This window comes from Ostrea edulis, chromosome 1 (assembly GCF_947568905.1).
Source record: "Ostrea edulis chromosome 1, xbOstEdul1.1, whole genome shotgun sequence".
Taxonomy (NCBI): Eukaryota; Metazoa; Mollusca; class Bivalvia; order Ostreida; family Ostreidae; genus Ostrea; species Ostrea edulis.
This window is the reverse complement of record NC_079164.1, coordinates 62,665,966-62,683,265: the sequence shown is the minus strand read 5'-3', so window position 1 is coordinate 62,683,265 and position 17,300 is coordinate 62,665,966. Positions and strand designations below refer to the sequence as shown.

Below are 17,300 nucleotides of genomic sequence, written 5' to 3'. Positions count from 1 at the left end.
CACAAGGTGTTGACAGACTAGCAAGCTCCACCATACAATATGATCTATCTATGATGTGTGTATAAAAATGACTGCTGATAACATAATTTAAATTAAAAAAATAATCACTAAACTTTGTCCCTACCATTGTTTCCCTGTCTGATTTGAAGAAACTTACAGCTTTACTACATGTGGATGTTTGAAAATATTGCAGCAAAGGTGTAATTTTTTACACATTCACAGACAAATGATCAATTTTGTTTGTATACAAACAAATCATTGGAACAAGCATACTAGAAGCTGTCACAGATAATCCATTCTTACCCCATTGCCAATGGCCAACTCTTTATAGGACAGAGGGTGGAGCAGCTCACTAAGTAGTGGACACAGGTAGGTGAACGTTTTGCCCGTGCTGACAGGTGATATTCCCACCATGTGTTTTAACTTCATTATATATGGCCATCCATAGGCCTGGATCAACATTGGAGAGGGAAATTCAAAGCCTTTTAGAATCTACAAAGCAAAATTTAAAAAAAACCTACAGATGTGAAAATCATAATAAATCTACAAAGTATATACCGGTACATTTATTTATAATCTGGTACATTTATTTATAATCTGGTACATTTATTTATAATAAATCTACACAGTATATACCGGTACATTTATCTTTAATATTCGAGGTACAGTACATATAGGAAGAAATTTCAAAATCATTGAGAAAAAGCAATAAACACATTGGTGTTTATTGATAAGCAAGATAGGAGTAAACCTGAGCTTCTAGCTTTTTCCAATTTGCCACTGTTACAATTAGCAAGATTGTATTTTTATGATAAATATACCAAAAATAAAGTTATATAATCTTATTCAACAAACTTGCAAAAGAATTTTGGTAAAACACATCTCTCTTTATATCATCTGTGACCTATTTGATCTTAAAATTAGGGTTGTCCATAGTGAACCATCAAATGTACCAAACATTGGTTAGTAAAACTATTATTCCAGTGATTGCTTTTATCTTTAAAAATTCAAATTCTCAGTGTAATTTTTTTTTAATTTAAAATGTTCTCCACATGGAATATCAAAATAGGGTGACCACTGCAAGTTCAAGTTATTTCAAAGGTTATCTTTAAGGAGGTATGCTACACCAGAGAAATTTGATATGGATGAAAAGTGAAGGTTATGTGCAAAAATATTATGAAATTGATACTGAAATTTACTTTATTAAGTCAAAAAATTCAGTATTAGTAGAAAGCAATCTGAAAAAAATATAAAACCACTGCTGGACTCGAACCATTTATCTATAATTCATAAGTCGACGAGCTAACCTACTCAACTAGGCAATAATAATTTAAATTTTCATCCATGTTTTAAAAGGAAGTCAGCCATTATCATAACGATGTAAAGTACCCCCTTAATATTAAATTTCAATATTTTTACCTCATTTTTTCATAAGTATAGACAGGACTGTAGCAAGAGAACATTATTTTTCTCCTACTTGGTGAAATCTTAGCATAGGGAACACTCCATATGTGGGGTTCTAATCATTGTAGAGAGTTATGGGCATGGAAGATTAACCTCCCCTGATAAACATTACAACACATCTTAATAAACATTCCCTGAAATAAAATTCTGTCTAATATTCCCACAGAATATAGGGAATGGATACCCTTTCAAAACTTTTTCAGATTTTGTGGTTTAAACAAAAATATAGTCAATAAGACCTGTTTTCATTCATGTTTTTGACCACATTTGTCTAATTTGGGGGTCAACCCCCCCCCCCCCCCCCCCCCCCCCCCCCCCCCCAATACATTAAAGGGACAGGTTCATGTTTTCTGGAAAAAAAATATTTCATTTCTTATATTAAACATTAACAAGAGATGTTTGTAAAACACATATGCCCCCCATGGTGCAAAATTGAAAAGGGTTATACACACACACACATCATTTAATTGAGAGTAGTATCATCAATTCAAAATATTGAGCAGACAATATCTTCCTATGTCAAGAGTGGATTGACCATGTGACCTAAAAATCAATAGGGGTCATCAACTCCTGAAGATGTACCAGTGTACCAAGTTTGATGTCTGTCAAGCAAAGGGTTCTCAAGATATTGAACGGACAGTATATTCCTATGTCCAATTTGACCCTTGACTTTTGACCATGTGACCTTAAAATAATTAGTAGTCATCTTCTCCTGAAGAAGTACCAGTGTACCAAGTTTGATGTCTGTCAAGCAAAGGGTTCTCAAGATATTGAACGGACAGTATATTCCTATGTACAGTTTAACCCTTGACCTTTGACCATGTGACCTTAAAATAATTAGTAGTCATCTTCTCCTGAAGATGTACCAGTGTACCAAGTTTGATGTCTGTCAAGCAAAGGGTTCTCAAGATATTGAGCGGACAGTATATTCCTATGTACAGTTTAACCCTTGACCTTTGACCACGCGACCTCAAAATCAATAGGTGTCATCTTCTCCTGAAGATGTACCAGTAAACCAAGTTTAATGTCTGTCAAGCAAAGGGTTCTCAAGATATGGAGCAGACAGTATATTACAATGTCCAGTTTGACCCTTGACCTTTGACCATGTGGTCTGAAAATCAATAGGGGTCGTCTTCTCCTGAAGACGTACCAGTGTACCACGTTTGATGTCTGTCAAGCAAAGGGTTCTCAAGATATTGAACGGACAGTATATTCCTATGTCCAGTTTGACCCTTGACCTTTAAACATGTGACCTCAAAATAAATAGGGATAATTTTCTCCTGAAGATGTACAGTGGACCAAGTTTGATGTCTGCCAAGCGAAGGGTTCTAAAAATATTGAACGGACATTATATTCCTGTCTGGTGTGACCCTTGACCTTTGACCATGTGACCTCAGAATCAATAGTGGTCATCTTCTCCTGAAGTCATATCAGTGTACCAAGTTTGATGTCTGTCAAGAAAAGGGTTCTCAAGATACTGAGCAGACAGTATATTCCCATGTCAAGTTTGACCCTTGACCTTTGACCATGTGACCTCAAAATCAATAGGGGTCATCTTCTCTTGAAAATGTACCAGTGTATGAAGTTTGATGTCTGTCAAGCAAAGGGTTCTCGAGATATTTAACGGACAGTATATTCCTATGTCCAGTTTGACCCTTGACCTTTGACCATGACCTCAAAATCAATAGGGGTCATCTTCTCCTTAGGATGTACCAGTGTGCCAAGTTTGATGTCTTTCAAGCAAAGGGTTCTCAAGATATTGAGCGGACATTATATTCCTATGTCCAGAGTAGATTGACCCTTGACCTTTGGACCTGAAAAACAATAGGGATCCTCTTCTACTCATAACTAATCCACATATGAAATATCATTATCATCAAGTGAATGGTTCTCAAGATATTGAGCGGACAACACATGGTCTACAGACCGACCGACCGACAGGTGCAAAACAATATGCCCCCTCTTTTTCAAAGGGGGGCATAAAAATATAACGCATTTAATGTTAACAGCCAAAATTTTGACCTTCTGAATGCAAGGATAAGAGCAATATTTTAGCCTTAACTGTGTTATGTAAATAAAGATTCAAGTCTTTTTATGTTTACAAAAGACTTTTCCACTCCAACGTCTAATTATATAAAAAAAAAATTTTAACATCTTAAGTTGCATGCATCAAATTGTTACAAAATGCGAATCAAATACGAAGAACTCATTCTTTCACAGACCAACACAAACTTCAGTGCATTAGTGCTAAATGAAACCCTGATTGCCAAGTTACTTCATCAGCAGTAAATGATTTTGTTCATGTTGATGGAAGGTCAAAAAGATGCATAAAATGATCTTGGTTCAAGATCAAGACACATCGTCTGTTTTTAAGCAAACTTTAAAAAATATATATGAACTGCTAACCTCTTTTCAACATCATGGCCTGCAAAGAAATTTCATATCTTTACCAGTGACCTTGACTTAGACCAGATGGACTTGATTCAGGGTCATGACACATCATCTGCCCATAAGCAATATCTGTGTTAAGTATGTGGGTCTATTGTTTCTCCACCGCAGTCATTGCCTACACAATTTTTTAAAATAATCTTTTGCTTTCTAAGTGACCTCAAAAAAATTTTCAACACCCCCCTCCCAATTATCGAGAATATGATTTTTTTCCCCAATGTTTTAATTGGATTTTACTGGCAGCTTTTATTTTGTTGTCCCCTTTATTACGTTATTTTATTGTGACAAAATGAGAAACGTAATAACGGGGTTACTTTGTACAAACATGGCGATTCCTATAATTATTCCCCATAAACTTTGTTAACAGACAGGTGAAAAATACAAGTCTCAAAGTCCCTTGTTTCATTCACGACTCAAATGTATCACATACCTCGTTCAGCTCTGGCACAAAAGGAACACTATCAAAGTCTACATATGGACTTATTTTCTTCAAGCTGTGCACCAACACACTATCTGAAATTTTCCTTGACATAATTGCAGTACTTGTCTACAAAAGAAAAAAATTTAATTCTTCAAGGTTGTATGAATTGAAAGAATTAGCTCAAAAAGGTATATAATCTAAATGAATGTATACAAAAATAATTTAATTTCTATCTTTAACGGCATAGTAATTTACACCAAATTCAATACATTACAGCTTTGCCTTTTAGGCCAAACAATATAATCATGTCATTTCCCAATTTCAGCACTAAGTAAATAACTCTGTTCCACTTTCGACAGGACAGATTACTATTGGGCGCCTGTCATTAGGCAGGGCCCTAATAAGCCTTTGGACGTTGAGCGACTTATCTGCTATATTGCATATGGGAATGTGATATAATGAAGTCATGTACAAAATGATATATTTTTTCCTGTTATACCTGTATCAATATTTTACCAGAGAATGCAGTTTCACTTTTACTTTAATAGCCATACTTTAATACATGTACTACATTTTTTGACTTTGAATGTGCAAAAAATGCATATATTTGAATGTAAACATTTTTATGTTACATATTACGAAAATATAAACAAATTATAATTTCATGGTAGGGATTTCAAAACATGTCAGTATATATGCAATACATAGGAAAAAATCAAATTGACTGAATACTTTTGTATCATTTTGTACATTTATACTGGTGACATCTCAATACAAGTAAAAAATTCTACATGGGGATATAAAACAAAAATATATTTACAATATAAACCGAGGTGCAACACGCTCTGAACGTCTAACTAAACAAAGATTTTAAAATTGGAGGTCCCATAAAATCCAAGGTTTAAAAACATTCCAGAATACTGTAGATTCCTAAATATTCACATGTAATTAAGCTAGAATGGTCACTTACGAAATACAATTACTCGCTCTTATTTCTACAGTGCTGAAATATATTCCAAAACTCTCGATCAAAAGTCAGCCTGTGAATTCCATGTTCTTGTGACTTGATGTCTACAAGTCATTTCGCAATCTAACGTACTCTGACACATGAAATAAGGAGTCTACAGTAATGTTACAAGATGGGCACCAGGTCAAAGGAATGATTCAATGACAAGAAAATATACATCCTCAAAATCTGATAAATATTGGAAATAGCATGTGCAAAGGTTTATTTAGAAAGAAAATCACCGAGTAGATTTAACTAACAGGTATTCTCCCGACAAAAATAGCAACACAGAAAACCTGACCAAGTACATCCACAAACTTTATTTCCAGTGGGTATACTGATAATTCTACAGTAAAAGTGGTTAATTACTCAAAGGGGGGGGGGGGGGGGGGGGGATTTACACCCATTACGCAGTCATGTAACAAGTTAGTAAATTTCCTCACACGTATAGTCATAAATATTTGATATAATATATATTATATTTAGATACCATGTATTTTCCCCCCATGCGTTAATATTGGACGTGGAAAACCGTGTACTTCACCCCAAGTGTAAATAACCACTTTTGTGGTAGTTGTTTGTGTTGAGTAATGTTATATATTGAGAACTTACAGATTTAGATTTAGCACCACCAGATAAGTTTTCCAGAATTCTACAAAGAGAAATACATATAGCATTAATACAATAGCAAAATGAAGATGCCCTATACCAACAACACTCCCCTGTGTATAGGTTGTCATGCTTTGAAAAAAAATTAATGTATTTTACAATGTATAATTAATGTATTTTACAATGTATATGATTAAGATTTGTAATTTATCTGATGCTTTGTCTGAATAAACATAATAATAATAATAACTTTGTGATGGGGGCAAAAAATTAATACAGTAAATTTTTTAACAAGTGTCATTCCCAAGGGGAGAGATTGTATCTACAAATGTACATCACCATATGCATGCACATCTATAAAGAATTCCTAATAATTCTGTGTATAACGTGGGAAATATACTGTTGTCGAATTCTGGATCATTAAACTTTTAATGGATTTGACTATTAACACGAGCTTCCATGACATTTAAAGTTGTCGTGTCGTGAAAACTGTAAAAGCATGAGGGTTTTTTTTTTTTAAATTTAAGTAAAAATAAACAGTCAGATGCAAAGCAAAAACATAGCCCTATGAAATGCCTTATTGCCTGTCGGACCTGTAACCCAGCATTAGTCTGTACTAACACGAGCTCTAAATTACCTGTTTCCCTGCATTAGTCTGTACTAACATGAGCTCTAAATTACCTGTTTCCCTGCATTAGTCTGTACTAACACAAGCTCTAAATTACCTGTTTCCCTGCATTAGTCTGTACTAACACAAGCTCTAAATTACCTGTTTCCCTGCATTAGTCTGTACTAACACGAGCTCTAAATTACCTGTAACCCTGCATTAGTCTGTACTAACACGAGCTCTAAATTACCTGTAACCCTCCATTAGTCTGTACTAACACGAGCTCTAAATTACCTGTAACCCTGCATTCTACCCATCATGTCACTTCTACGTTGCATCAACAAAGAATCAAAGGACTCAGCAACCCTGCAGTTAAAATAATGAAAATGTGAAACAAGTACATGTATACCTAGGGGCACTGACAGGACACATATGCCCTATATTTGACAAGTCTTTCATCAGAAAAATTCAGATTGAAATCTTTATTACAAACACTAATACTATTACAGCTTAAAAGTATGATAGAAATAACATGATAATTTCTGTCACAACTTGTAAACAGAGTAAGGTTTATTGTGTGGACGTTATTCTATTTACCTAAATATAAAAGTTGCATTCAAACACGTTCTGTCATGATACTTTAATCATGCACGTTACTACTTACAGAAGTACTTTGAACAGGTACCCATTGCACTCTGACAATGTATCTAACAATTCTTGGGTTTTTCTAAACAAATCTTTCTTCTAAAAACATTTTCATTTTTAAGAAAGTTAGAAAAGTTCAAATCCCCTATTGTGACCCCATCCTACCCCACAAATTAAACAAAATTGAATCTGCACTTCCTCAGAATGACTAATTATGGACCTCCTGGTCTTGAGAATTTTTTAAATTGTATTTCCTATATATCACCACATAAAGCATCAATTGATTCCCTATGGTGGCCTAAGCCTACTCCCACTGGACATGAATTCGACAATTTTGAATCTCCACTCATTAGGAAGCTTTCACATAAGTTTTGTTTTTTCTGGTCCAGTGGACTTGAGAAGAAGCTACTCAAAAAATGCCACCATATTTTCACCATTTCTAACTCCCTTTTAAAAAGGGTGCACACATGACCCTTCATTTGAACAACTTTAAATCCCTTTCACCCAAGGATGCTGCATGGCATGTTTGATTGAAATTAGCCCTGTGGTTCTGGAGAAGTAAAAAATGTTCAAAGTATACAGACAGACACAGGACAAAATATGATAAAAAAAAAGCTCACTTGAGCTTTCATCTCAGGTGAGGTAAAAACTATAATCACTATCTGAAGGACACAAGGAGATATAAAAAAAATAATAGCTATTCTTTTATAACACTTACAGATCTTTCATTTCTGGTTGCTTAGTGTTTAAGGTGTTGTGAACAGATGATGTTGCTCCCTGCAAGTTTTCATCAAATTCTTCACAATGTGACGATGATTTTTCATGGATTTCACTTTTCACTATCATTCTTTTAGGCACTTCTAGAGTCTTATTACTATGCATAGATTCAGGTGATGTATTTATGGATGAAGATTTCGCTACGGATGCCTGGCATTTTTGTAAAGAGGATGGAGTAAATGTCCTGATATTTTTCTGAACACTTTCAGATGAATACCCTTCTGTGTGAACTGATGGGTGACTGGCACTACTAAGTGGAGCAGATTTGAGCAATTCAGAGTCTGAGACACTTGGATGGCTGCTTGTGGGAGAATGGACTATCAAACTGTTCATCAATTTTCCTAGCATTCCATTCATTGGAGATCCTATAGATTTATTGGACGGTGTTGACAGTGCACTATCACCTGAACTACCCTGTCTTTTGCCTGTGAACATTGGCAGTTGCTCTTCACTACCAGATTTAGGTTTTTGGTGTCTGTGCACAAAAGACAACATATGGGAATCTTGATAGTCAGTTGGTGTGCTATGAGAGAAAGCAGAGTTATTCTTCCCTGTCGCCATTTTACTTGAATTATTCACATCTCTTTTCACAAAAGATTCAGTGTCCTTTGTTGTCTTACTCCTTCCTTTCCACTCACGAAGTGTTTGTCCCAACGAGAAACCCCGTCCCAATCCTGCCTTAGGGATGTGATTATTAGAAACAGAGTCCGATTTGGTTGACTCTGCCTCTGAATCAGTCCTGGGTGAGTGTTTTCTCATGTGTGTTTCAGAGAAAACAGAAGCAGTTTCAATGTCACTAGAAGTAGGTGTGGTTTTAAATTCTAACTTGGATTTCCTTAACTGGAGTTTCTTCAGTTCCTCCTCCATTTTGAGTGGTTGAGATCTGGTTTTATGTGATGTTACTGCACCATGGAGACCTACAACACAATACACTTGGTTAATGATATTGCTGCCTTGTCCCCCATAACAATTGACAAGAACACAATCCAAAGATCACAATAATCTGCTGACTATTCCACCAAGCTAACAAAAAATTCCTTTACAAAAAATGATGTAAGGAAAGAACCCAAATAGCTCCAACAGCTGTTAAAGTGATGTTCATTTCATCTGTTTCATCACAATATTGTGGATTTAATATTTTTATCAAGTAGCTTTGATCTAGGACAAAAACATACTTTAGCAACACAACAAACTGTTTAGTTGTGCAAAAGGTAAGTTTCATCTGTTAGATTTCTAAACATATATATCTAACAGCTCTTGGTATAGAATATTGACATTAAAATACATCGTGGCATACTCTCTGGACGTATCATATCTTTGAGCCTAATATGTATTTTAAATATCTCTTCAATATAAAGTAAATACCATTGAAATGCTTTCTCTCTCTTTAAGTGACCTTGAAATTTGCCAAGGTCATTGTATTCTATTGGTCATAAGAAATTTATGAGAAAAGTACAAGTTTCTATGTCTCTAAATTAATTCCTGCCGTAAAATGGCTGAAATATTGCCAAAATGGCGTAAAAAAATCAATCTAAATTAATTCAAGGATTTGGCATGGAACAGATATTTCTAACCTTTTTAATGCTAGAGACCTAAACCTTGACAAAATCTTCTTGGATCAGTACCAATACATACTGTTTGCTCATTAGTTACCCTAGATCCAAACATGAACTAATAGATCTCTCCATTACATTATGGGCCTCAAAAATAAATCTAAATTCTACATAATAGTAACCTTGGGCAAATGACCTTGCTTCGAAGTCATGCCACAATTTGCTGTTCAATAACAACATCTAATTTGCATTAGCTGTTACCAATCATAAGAACACAGGTAAGGGTTCAGCCTCTCATAATGATATTTATGTAAGGACACTATATTAAGTTTAGTTGTCTGATGTCTCAGAGTCAAAATTTTCACTTTATGAACCATTTAATCCCTTCCAAACACCAAATTCTTAACTCAGGGGCCAAAAAAAAAAAGAGATTTAAATATGTCATCTAAGTGACTTAGGCAACATAACAAGAGGCCCATGGGCCACATCGCTCACCTGAGTCACCTTGAAGACTTTCCATATATATTTGCGTGTAAAACCTTAGTCCCTATTATGGCCCAAACTACCCTTTGCAAACTTGAATCTACACTATGTCAGAAAGCTTTCATGTAAATGTCAACTTCTTTGGCCCAATAGTTCTTGAGAAGAAGATTTTTAAAGCTTTTTCCTATATTTGTATGTAAAACTTTGACCCCCCCCTCCCACTTGTGGCCCCATCCTACCCCCCGGGGGCCATGACTTGAACAAACTTGAATCTGCACTATGTCAGAAAGTTTTCTTGTAAATATCAGCTTTTCTGACTCAGTGGTTATTGAGAAAAAGATTTTAACTATATATTTGTATGTAAAACTTTGATCCCCTATTGTGGCCCCATCCTACCCCCGGGGCCATGATTTGAACAAACTTGGATCTGCACTATGTCAGGAAGTTTTCTTGTAAATATCAGCTTTTCTGACTCAGTGGTTATTGAGAAAAAGATTTTAACTATATATTTGTATGTAAAACTTTGATCCCCTATTGTGGCCCCATCCTACCCCCGGGGCCATGATTTGAACAAACTTGGATCTGCACTATGTCAGGAAGTTTTCTTGTAAAAATCAGCTTTTCTGGCTCAGTGGTTCTTGAGAAGAAGAGTGTTCCTATATATTTGTATGTAAAACTTTGATCCCCTATTGTGGCCCCATCCAACCCCAGGGACCCATGATTTGAACAAACTTGAATCTGCATTATGTCAGGAAGCTTTCATGTAAATCTCAGCTTTTCTGGCTTAGTGGTTCTTGAGAAGAAGATTTTTAAAGTTTTTCCCTATATATTTGTGTGCAAAACCTTCATCCCCCCTTGGGGCCCCATCTTATCCCCGGGGACCATGATTTGAACAAACTTGAATCTGCACTATGTCAGAACGTTTTCATGTAAAAATCAGCTTTTCTGGCTCAGTGGTTCTTGAGAAGAAGAGTGTTCCTATATATTTGTATGTAAAACTTTGATCCCCTATTGTGGCCCCATCCAACCCCAGGGGCCCATGATTTGAACAAACTTGAATCTGTATTATGTCAGGAACCTTTAATGTAAATCTCAGCTTTTCTGGCTTAGTGGTTCCTGAGAAGAAGATTTTTAAAGTTTTTCCCTATATATTTGTATGTAAAACTTTGATCCCCCCCCCCCCCCCTTGTGGCCCTATCCTACCACCGGGAGCCATGATTTGAACAAACTTGAATCTGCAATATGTCAGGAAGCTTTCAGGTAAATTGCAGCTCTTCTGGCCCAGTGGTTCTTGAGAAGAAGATTTTTAAATGACCCCACCCTATTTTTGCATTTTTGTGATTATCTCCCCTTTGAAAGGGACATGGCCCTTCATTTGAACAAACTTGAAAGCCCTTCACCCAAGGATGCTTTTGGCTATGTTTGGTTGAAATTGGCCCGGTGGTTCATCAGAAGATGATGAAAATGTGAAAAGTTTACAGACAAATGGACAGACAGACGGACGCCAGACAAAATGTGATCAGAAAAGCTCACTTGAGCCTTCGGCTCAGGTGAGCTAAAAATTTTAAACTTATTAATTCCATCCTCACCCTCTGGTATTTTCTTGACAGCATAATTCTTTCTCAATAGTTCATCATTAAAACACCTTGTTACATTTTCTATGACCAGGTACAGCACAACTTCTGTTATGTTTGCATCTGCTTTCTTCACATCAGCAAAACAAACTGGAGTCTCTGGAAAATAATCAATTTCACAATTACAATCCATAATTGAACGTGTTCACATCTGTATATCTACATTAAACATCAGTAATAGAAAGATTATTTAAAATACAGATCCATAAATCTGAATTATAAAAAGATACTATTTTCTTTCCTGAGACACTGGCCTTGACCTTTTAAACAAATCAACAAATCTAAGTTGGGAATTGAAATAGGAAATATAGAGGCACTAGAAAAAACATACTATCACACAGAAATAAGGAAACTGAAGAATAAGTGCCGGATAGTTGTGACAGAATCTTCCCTGTCAACATAACAAGCATGCAGTGTAGGTTTGTGTTGTGCTTGTTTTCTGTACTGCACACAGTATCAAGAGCTCACATGTGCTAACCTAGATGTATTCTGTGTGTGCTAATCTCTGTATCCTGTATGTGCTAATCTCTGTATTATGTATGTGCTAATCTTTGTATTCTGTATGTGCTAATTTTTGTATTCTGTATGTGCTAATCTCTGTATTCTGTATGTGCTAACCACTGTATTCAGTATGTGCTAATCTCTGTATTCTGTATGTGCTAATCTCTGTATTCTGTATGTGCTAACCACTGTATTCAGTATGTGCTAATCTCTGTATTCTGTATGTGCTAATCTCTGTATCCTGTATGTGCTAATCTCTGTATTCTGTATGTGCTAATCTCTGTATCCTATAAGTGCTAATCTCTGTATTCTGTATGTGCTAACCACTGTATGTGCTAACCTCTGTATCCTGCATGTGCAAGATGAAGATAACGAAGTGATCAATCCCATAAGTCCTATAAGCAATACAAATAGATAGTTGGGCAAACACGGACCCCTGGACACACCAGAGGTGGGATCAGGTGCCTAGGAGGAGTAAGCATCCCCTGTTGACTCTATGTATTCTGTATGTGCTAATCTCTGTATCCTGTATGTGCTAATCTTTGTATTCTGTATGTGCTAATCTCTGTATTCTGTATGTGCTAATCTCTGTATCCTGTATGTGCTAATCTCTGTATTCAGTATGTGCTAATCTTTGTATTCTGTATGTGCTAATCTTTGTATTCTGTATGTGCTAATCTCTGTATTATGTGCTAATCTCTGTATTCTGTATGTGCTAGCCTCTGTACCCTGTATGTGCTAATCTTTGTATCCTGTATGTGCTAATCTCTGTATTCAGTATGTGCTAATCTCTGTATCCTGTATGTGCTAATCTCTGTATTCAGTATGTGCTAATCTCTGTATTCTGTATGTGCTAATCTTTGTATTCTGTATGTGCTAATCTCTGTATTATGTATGTGCTAATCTCTGTATTCTGTATATGCTAGCCTCTGTACCCTGTATGTGCTAATCTTTGTATCCTGTATGTGCTAATCTCTGTATTCTGTATGTGCTAATCTTTGTATTCTGTATGTGCTAATCTCTGTATTCTGTATGTGCTAATCTCTGTACCCTGTATGTGCTAATCTCTGTATTCTGTATGTGCTAATCTCTGTATCCTGTATGTGGTAATCTCTGTATTCAGTATGTGCTAATCTCTGTATTCTGTATGTGCTAATCTCTGTATTCTGTATGTGCTAACCACTGTATTCAGAATGTGCTAATCTCTGTATTCAGTATGTGTTAATCTCTGTATTCTGTATGTGCTAATCTCTGTATTCTGTATGTGCTAACCACTGTATTCAGAATGTGCTAATCTCTGTATTCTGTATGTGCTAATCTTTGTATCCTGTATGTGCTAATCTCTGTATTCTGTATGTGTTAACCTCTGTAACCTGTATGTGCTAATTTCTGTTATGTGTTGTGATTTGCAGGCAGTCATATTTCTTACATCATGTACATTTTTTGGTCATATTATTGACTATTTATTTGGTGGTAATTAAAAATAAAATGCATTATAATTCACCTTTTTCTTGTTAGATGAATGATCAATACTTAACAATTCTTTACATTAGTTAACCATACTTTTATTAACAAAGCTTGTAGGTACATGTAAAACATGTTGTGTTTATCTTTCTTTTAAATAATACTTGATATATAAATATTTTTATTATATACCCATTAATGTTTCGTTTTTTGATACTGTGGATTTCACAGAGTGTGATTCGGTTCTGATTCCGTATCAGTATCCTCTGAAACTGATGACATCACAATGCATCATTGCAACATTTTTTGTGGAAAATATCAACCGCATCACAAACAAAACATAATTTCACTGTATGTCTGTGTTTTAGATGATTTAAATTACATTTATTATCTTATGCATGTGGATTAAAGATACAGAAAGGGGTATATAATAAATTTATCATTACTACAGTAACTTGATCCGAAAAGTTGGATCACGTCTCGTTGACAGGCGAGGATCTCCAGATCAAACTCGACACTTCGCATCTCGTGTGATCTGATGATCTGCGCCTGTCAACTCGACGTGATCCGACTCTTCGGATCAAGTTACTGTAGTAATAATATACATGTATATGGATCAGATTTCTAAAGTAAGTATTTGAGCAATTTTTGAGGTAATGAATAATTTTACTTAACATTTAAGATTTATCAACTCACACAATGTGCTTCCAACCATGCCTGTGTATTTGATCAGCAATTAACACAAATACTTTCAAAATTATTATATATACCAATCAAAGGCACAAAGGTCTGAAAATGCCTATATTGATTTAATTGTACTAAATTAATTTATAATTTATACCAAAAATGACAATGTGGAGAGGCACCATCCTTCAGAAAAGTGTATCAGCTTATAATAACCTTTTAAACAAATTGACCATTCTAAAAAAGTTTTACAAATAAAATCCAAAAATACCCATACTAAATATAGTTTGAAAGGACTATTATATATGGAAAGGGCTTCATTTGCCCACCAAAATTGACAGTTATTTATGCTGCTGTTTCAAGATAAAGTGTAATTTGTGAAAGAATCCCAATGCAACTCTTGACAGTACGTGTATCTAAATTTGAACAAAATGATGTAGAAGCAGAATTATAACATCATAAACATGACGTTTTGTTGCCATTTTTTGTATTTTGACAAACGATTTGGATATTTTTCATCCAATATTATTTCTAGAACACATGGAGCATAGCGTTAGACAAACTTCACATCTTTACAGATTTACATGTATCTTCTTTCTCGCATACATGTATATAAATATAGGGACCAACTTTACATCTATGCCATAGATTTATCTTTCCAGCATAAATAAATATATGATATAAAAAAAATTGTCCAAAGCCTGAGAGAAATAACCAATTTTTTCTTCTAAATTTGAGCAAAATTGAGAAATGGTGTCACTTTTGATTCTGAGTACTCCGAATGACTGTAAATATTAGTGACAAATTATATGTAAGTAAAATTGTAATGGACATGGTCTCTTTTATGAAATAAAGTCTAATCTTTCATTAAAGCTTTAAAATTAGGAGTTACAAGAGGGCCAGACTCTAATCCTATGTGAATATAGTCTTTAATAATATCGTTTCTAATTGTTAGGTTTCAATGGTTCCTTTCCAAAATATTACATACTTTGAATGCATTTTTTCATGTATTCTGTGGCCGATTCATCCCATGATATGCAGGGCCTGAAAAGTGGAAAATCAATTACATTTTTCCCGTATAAACACAAATCTGAACAAGTAACAACCCATGAATGAAAAGAGGTAGCTAAAACATTTGACCAAGTTTATCGTAATACTGGTTTCACCGGAACCACACAGGATATATTTTAAAAATGTTAATTCTATTTTTACATTTATAACGATAAAAACATAAAAACAACTTACTCCATGTGACAGGAGAGATCTTCTTGCAGGGCCATCGTCTGGGCCTGAATTCCATACAGACTGTAGGATTTCACCTGGTACGGCACAGATAAATGACTCTGGGTAGCTCTCCGCAGGCTGTGAGGAAATTTGAAACCAATAGATATTTACATTTCCATTGTTTTTGCTTTTGAAATCTTTACAAATTGTAAATTGTAATTCACATCATGAAGTATGCCAGTGTGCAGCATTGCAGTTTATACCCTCATGAAATTTATTTCTTAAATTGATATATGCATCACTCAGAAGTTATCATCAATTGCAACATTATGTTCAGGCTATGATTATCAGTTATATTGTTAATATCAAGAAATTATTCTTCCACAAAAACAGCAAAAAATAAAATACTGAAAATCTTTTTAAAAGCTGTATACATAGCATGTATTTTGTATCTTACCACTGAAATGAAATCATTTCCATGGTTCCGAAGTCCAAGAGGAAGCACCTACAACAAGAAAGATACAGAATTAGAAGGGAAAATAAATGGAACAGAAAACAAATCCATCGAATATATCCAATCATACAGATCTCATCATCTTTGAGAGATGCGATGTATCAAGAATCGTCCAGTTAATTCCACTCACGATCATTAACATTTTTTAATAAGATATTTTATGTACATTGACTTAAGCTAATAATATTTCTTCTTACATATGCGTAGATACTTTCGGGAAACATAGTTTTCTATCAATCCTTGTCATATTTAATTGGACGGATATTGAAATGTAAGGCTGTAAATAAATGTACAGCTGTGTAATCAGACACCTGCGTAATCCGTATAACTGAGAATTCTGATCGCTTTCTTTCCATGTACTTCACACAGTGCAATCTAGACATCCTGGCTGCTCCACTGTAAAATCTGTCTCCCAAAGCATGTCAGATTGGACAGCTTTAACTGTATGTGCATCAGGGCAATAGGTGCACAGCACTACATCAGTTTGTGCAGAATGATCCACTTTGGACTGCCCTTGTTTGGGAACTACATGAGATGAATAAGCTGTACTTACTTGGCCTCGTGACCTTTCTGTCTTCTGTACATATCCTCCACTCTCACTCTATGCCACTGCTGGTTACTGGATTTCCCAATACAAACCTCATTCTAATTGGTAGAATTAAAGAAATGTTTTAAATCAGTTGACACCATTTTTTGTCAAAAACTGAACTTTATATAAGCATATGTTTGAACTATCTCTCTAACAAAATTGTTAATGAAAATCGTAGTTACCTTAGATGGCTGATGAAACAGACCACAACTTTGTGGATTGTTAAACTGCGCATTTAAGTTTTGCTGCAGTTCATGGAATAATATTCTTTCAGATGAGGAATCTGCATTGTTAGTTACTTCCCGGCCATAAAATAGGCTTGGACTCCTTACCTAAAACAACATTACATCTAGTTAAAGGAAGAAACAGGTTCACAAATACATATATACAGAAATTAATGACACCATCCCTTAATTCTGGACATGATCAATTACACTGGCAATGTATAGCACTTCCAATACAATTCATGAAAAATACTGCATCTACTACAGTACAACTTGCATGGTTTTGGCATCAAACACTTTCAGTAAGTACTGAAAAGTAGGTTTCCTGTATTCTAAATATTACCTACACTGAATATTTTGGGGTTTAATCTTGACCAGTAATAGACAAACTGTACTTTAGACCAAAGACGGATATGTTATATAAATAATAACAAATATCATGTTATATAACTA

General features: G+C 35.0%; 1 protein-coding gene across 2 annotated transcripts in view; it reads right to left on the bottom strand.

Moving 5' to 3' along the window:
- Positions 1 to 17,300, bottom strand: part of LOC125648160 (putative ATP-dependent RNA helicase TDRD12) — a 68,814-nt gene that overhangs the window by 47,746 nt on the left and 3,768 nt on the right. For both annotated transcript variants that reach the window (XM_056155985.1, XM_056155990.1), the window contains exons 3-13: positions 16,806 to 16,955; positions 16,588 to 16,679; positions 15,978 to 16,025; positions 15,542 to 15,658; positions 15,285 to 15,340; positions 11,603 to 11,746; positions 7,919 to 8,894; positions 6,850 to 6,921; positions 5,952 to 5,991; positions 4,343 to 4,459; positions 304 to 492 (exon numbers count right to left, since the gene is read on the bottom strand). In XM_056155985.1, the coding sequence (XP_056011960.1) occupies positions 304 to 492; positions 4,343 to 4,459; positions 5,952 to 5,991; positions 6,850 to 6,921; positions 7,919 to 8,894; positions 11,603 to 11,746; positions 15,285 to 15,340; positions 15,542 to 15,658; positions 15,978 to 16,025; positions 16,588 to 16,679; positions 16,806 to 16,955 (2,001 nt within the window). The remainder of the gene's footprint in view (positions 1 to 303; positions 493 to 4,342; positions 4,460 to 5,951; positions 5,992 to 6,849; positions 6,922 to 7,918; positions 8,895 to 11,602; positions 11,747 to 15,284; positions 15,341 to 15,541; positions 15,659 to 15,977; positions 16,026 to 16,587; positions 16,680 to 16,805; positions 16,956 to 17,300) is intronic.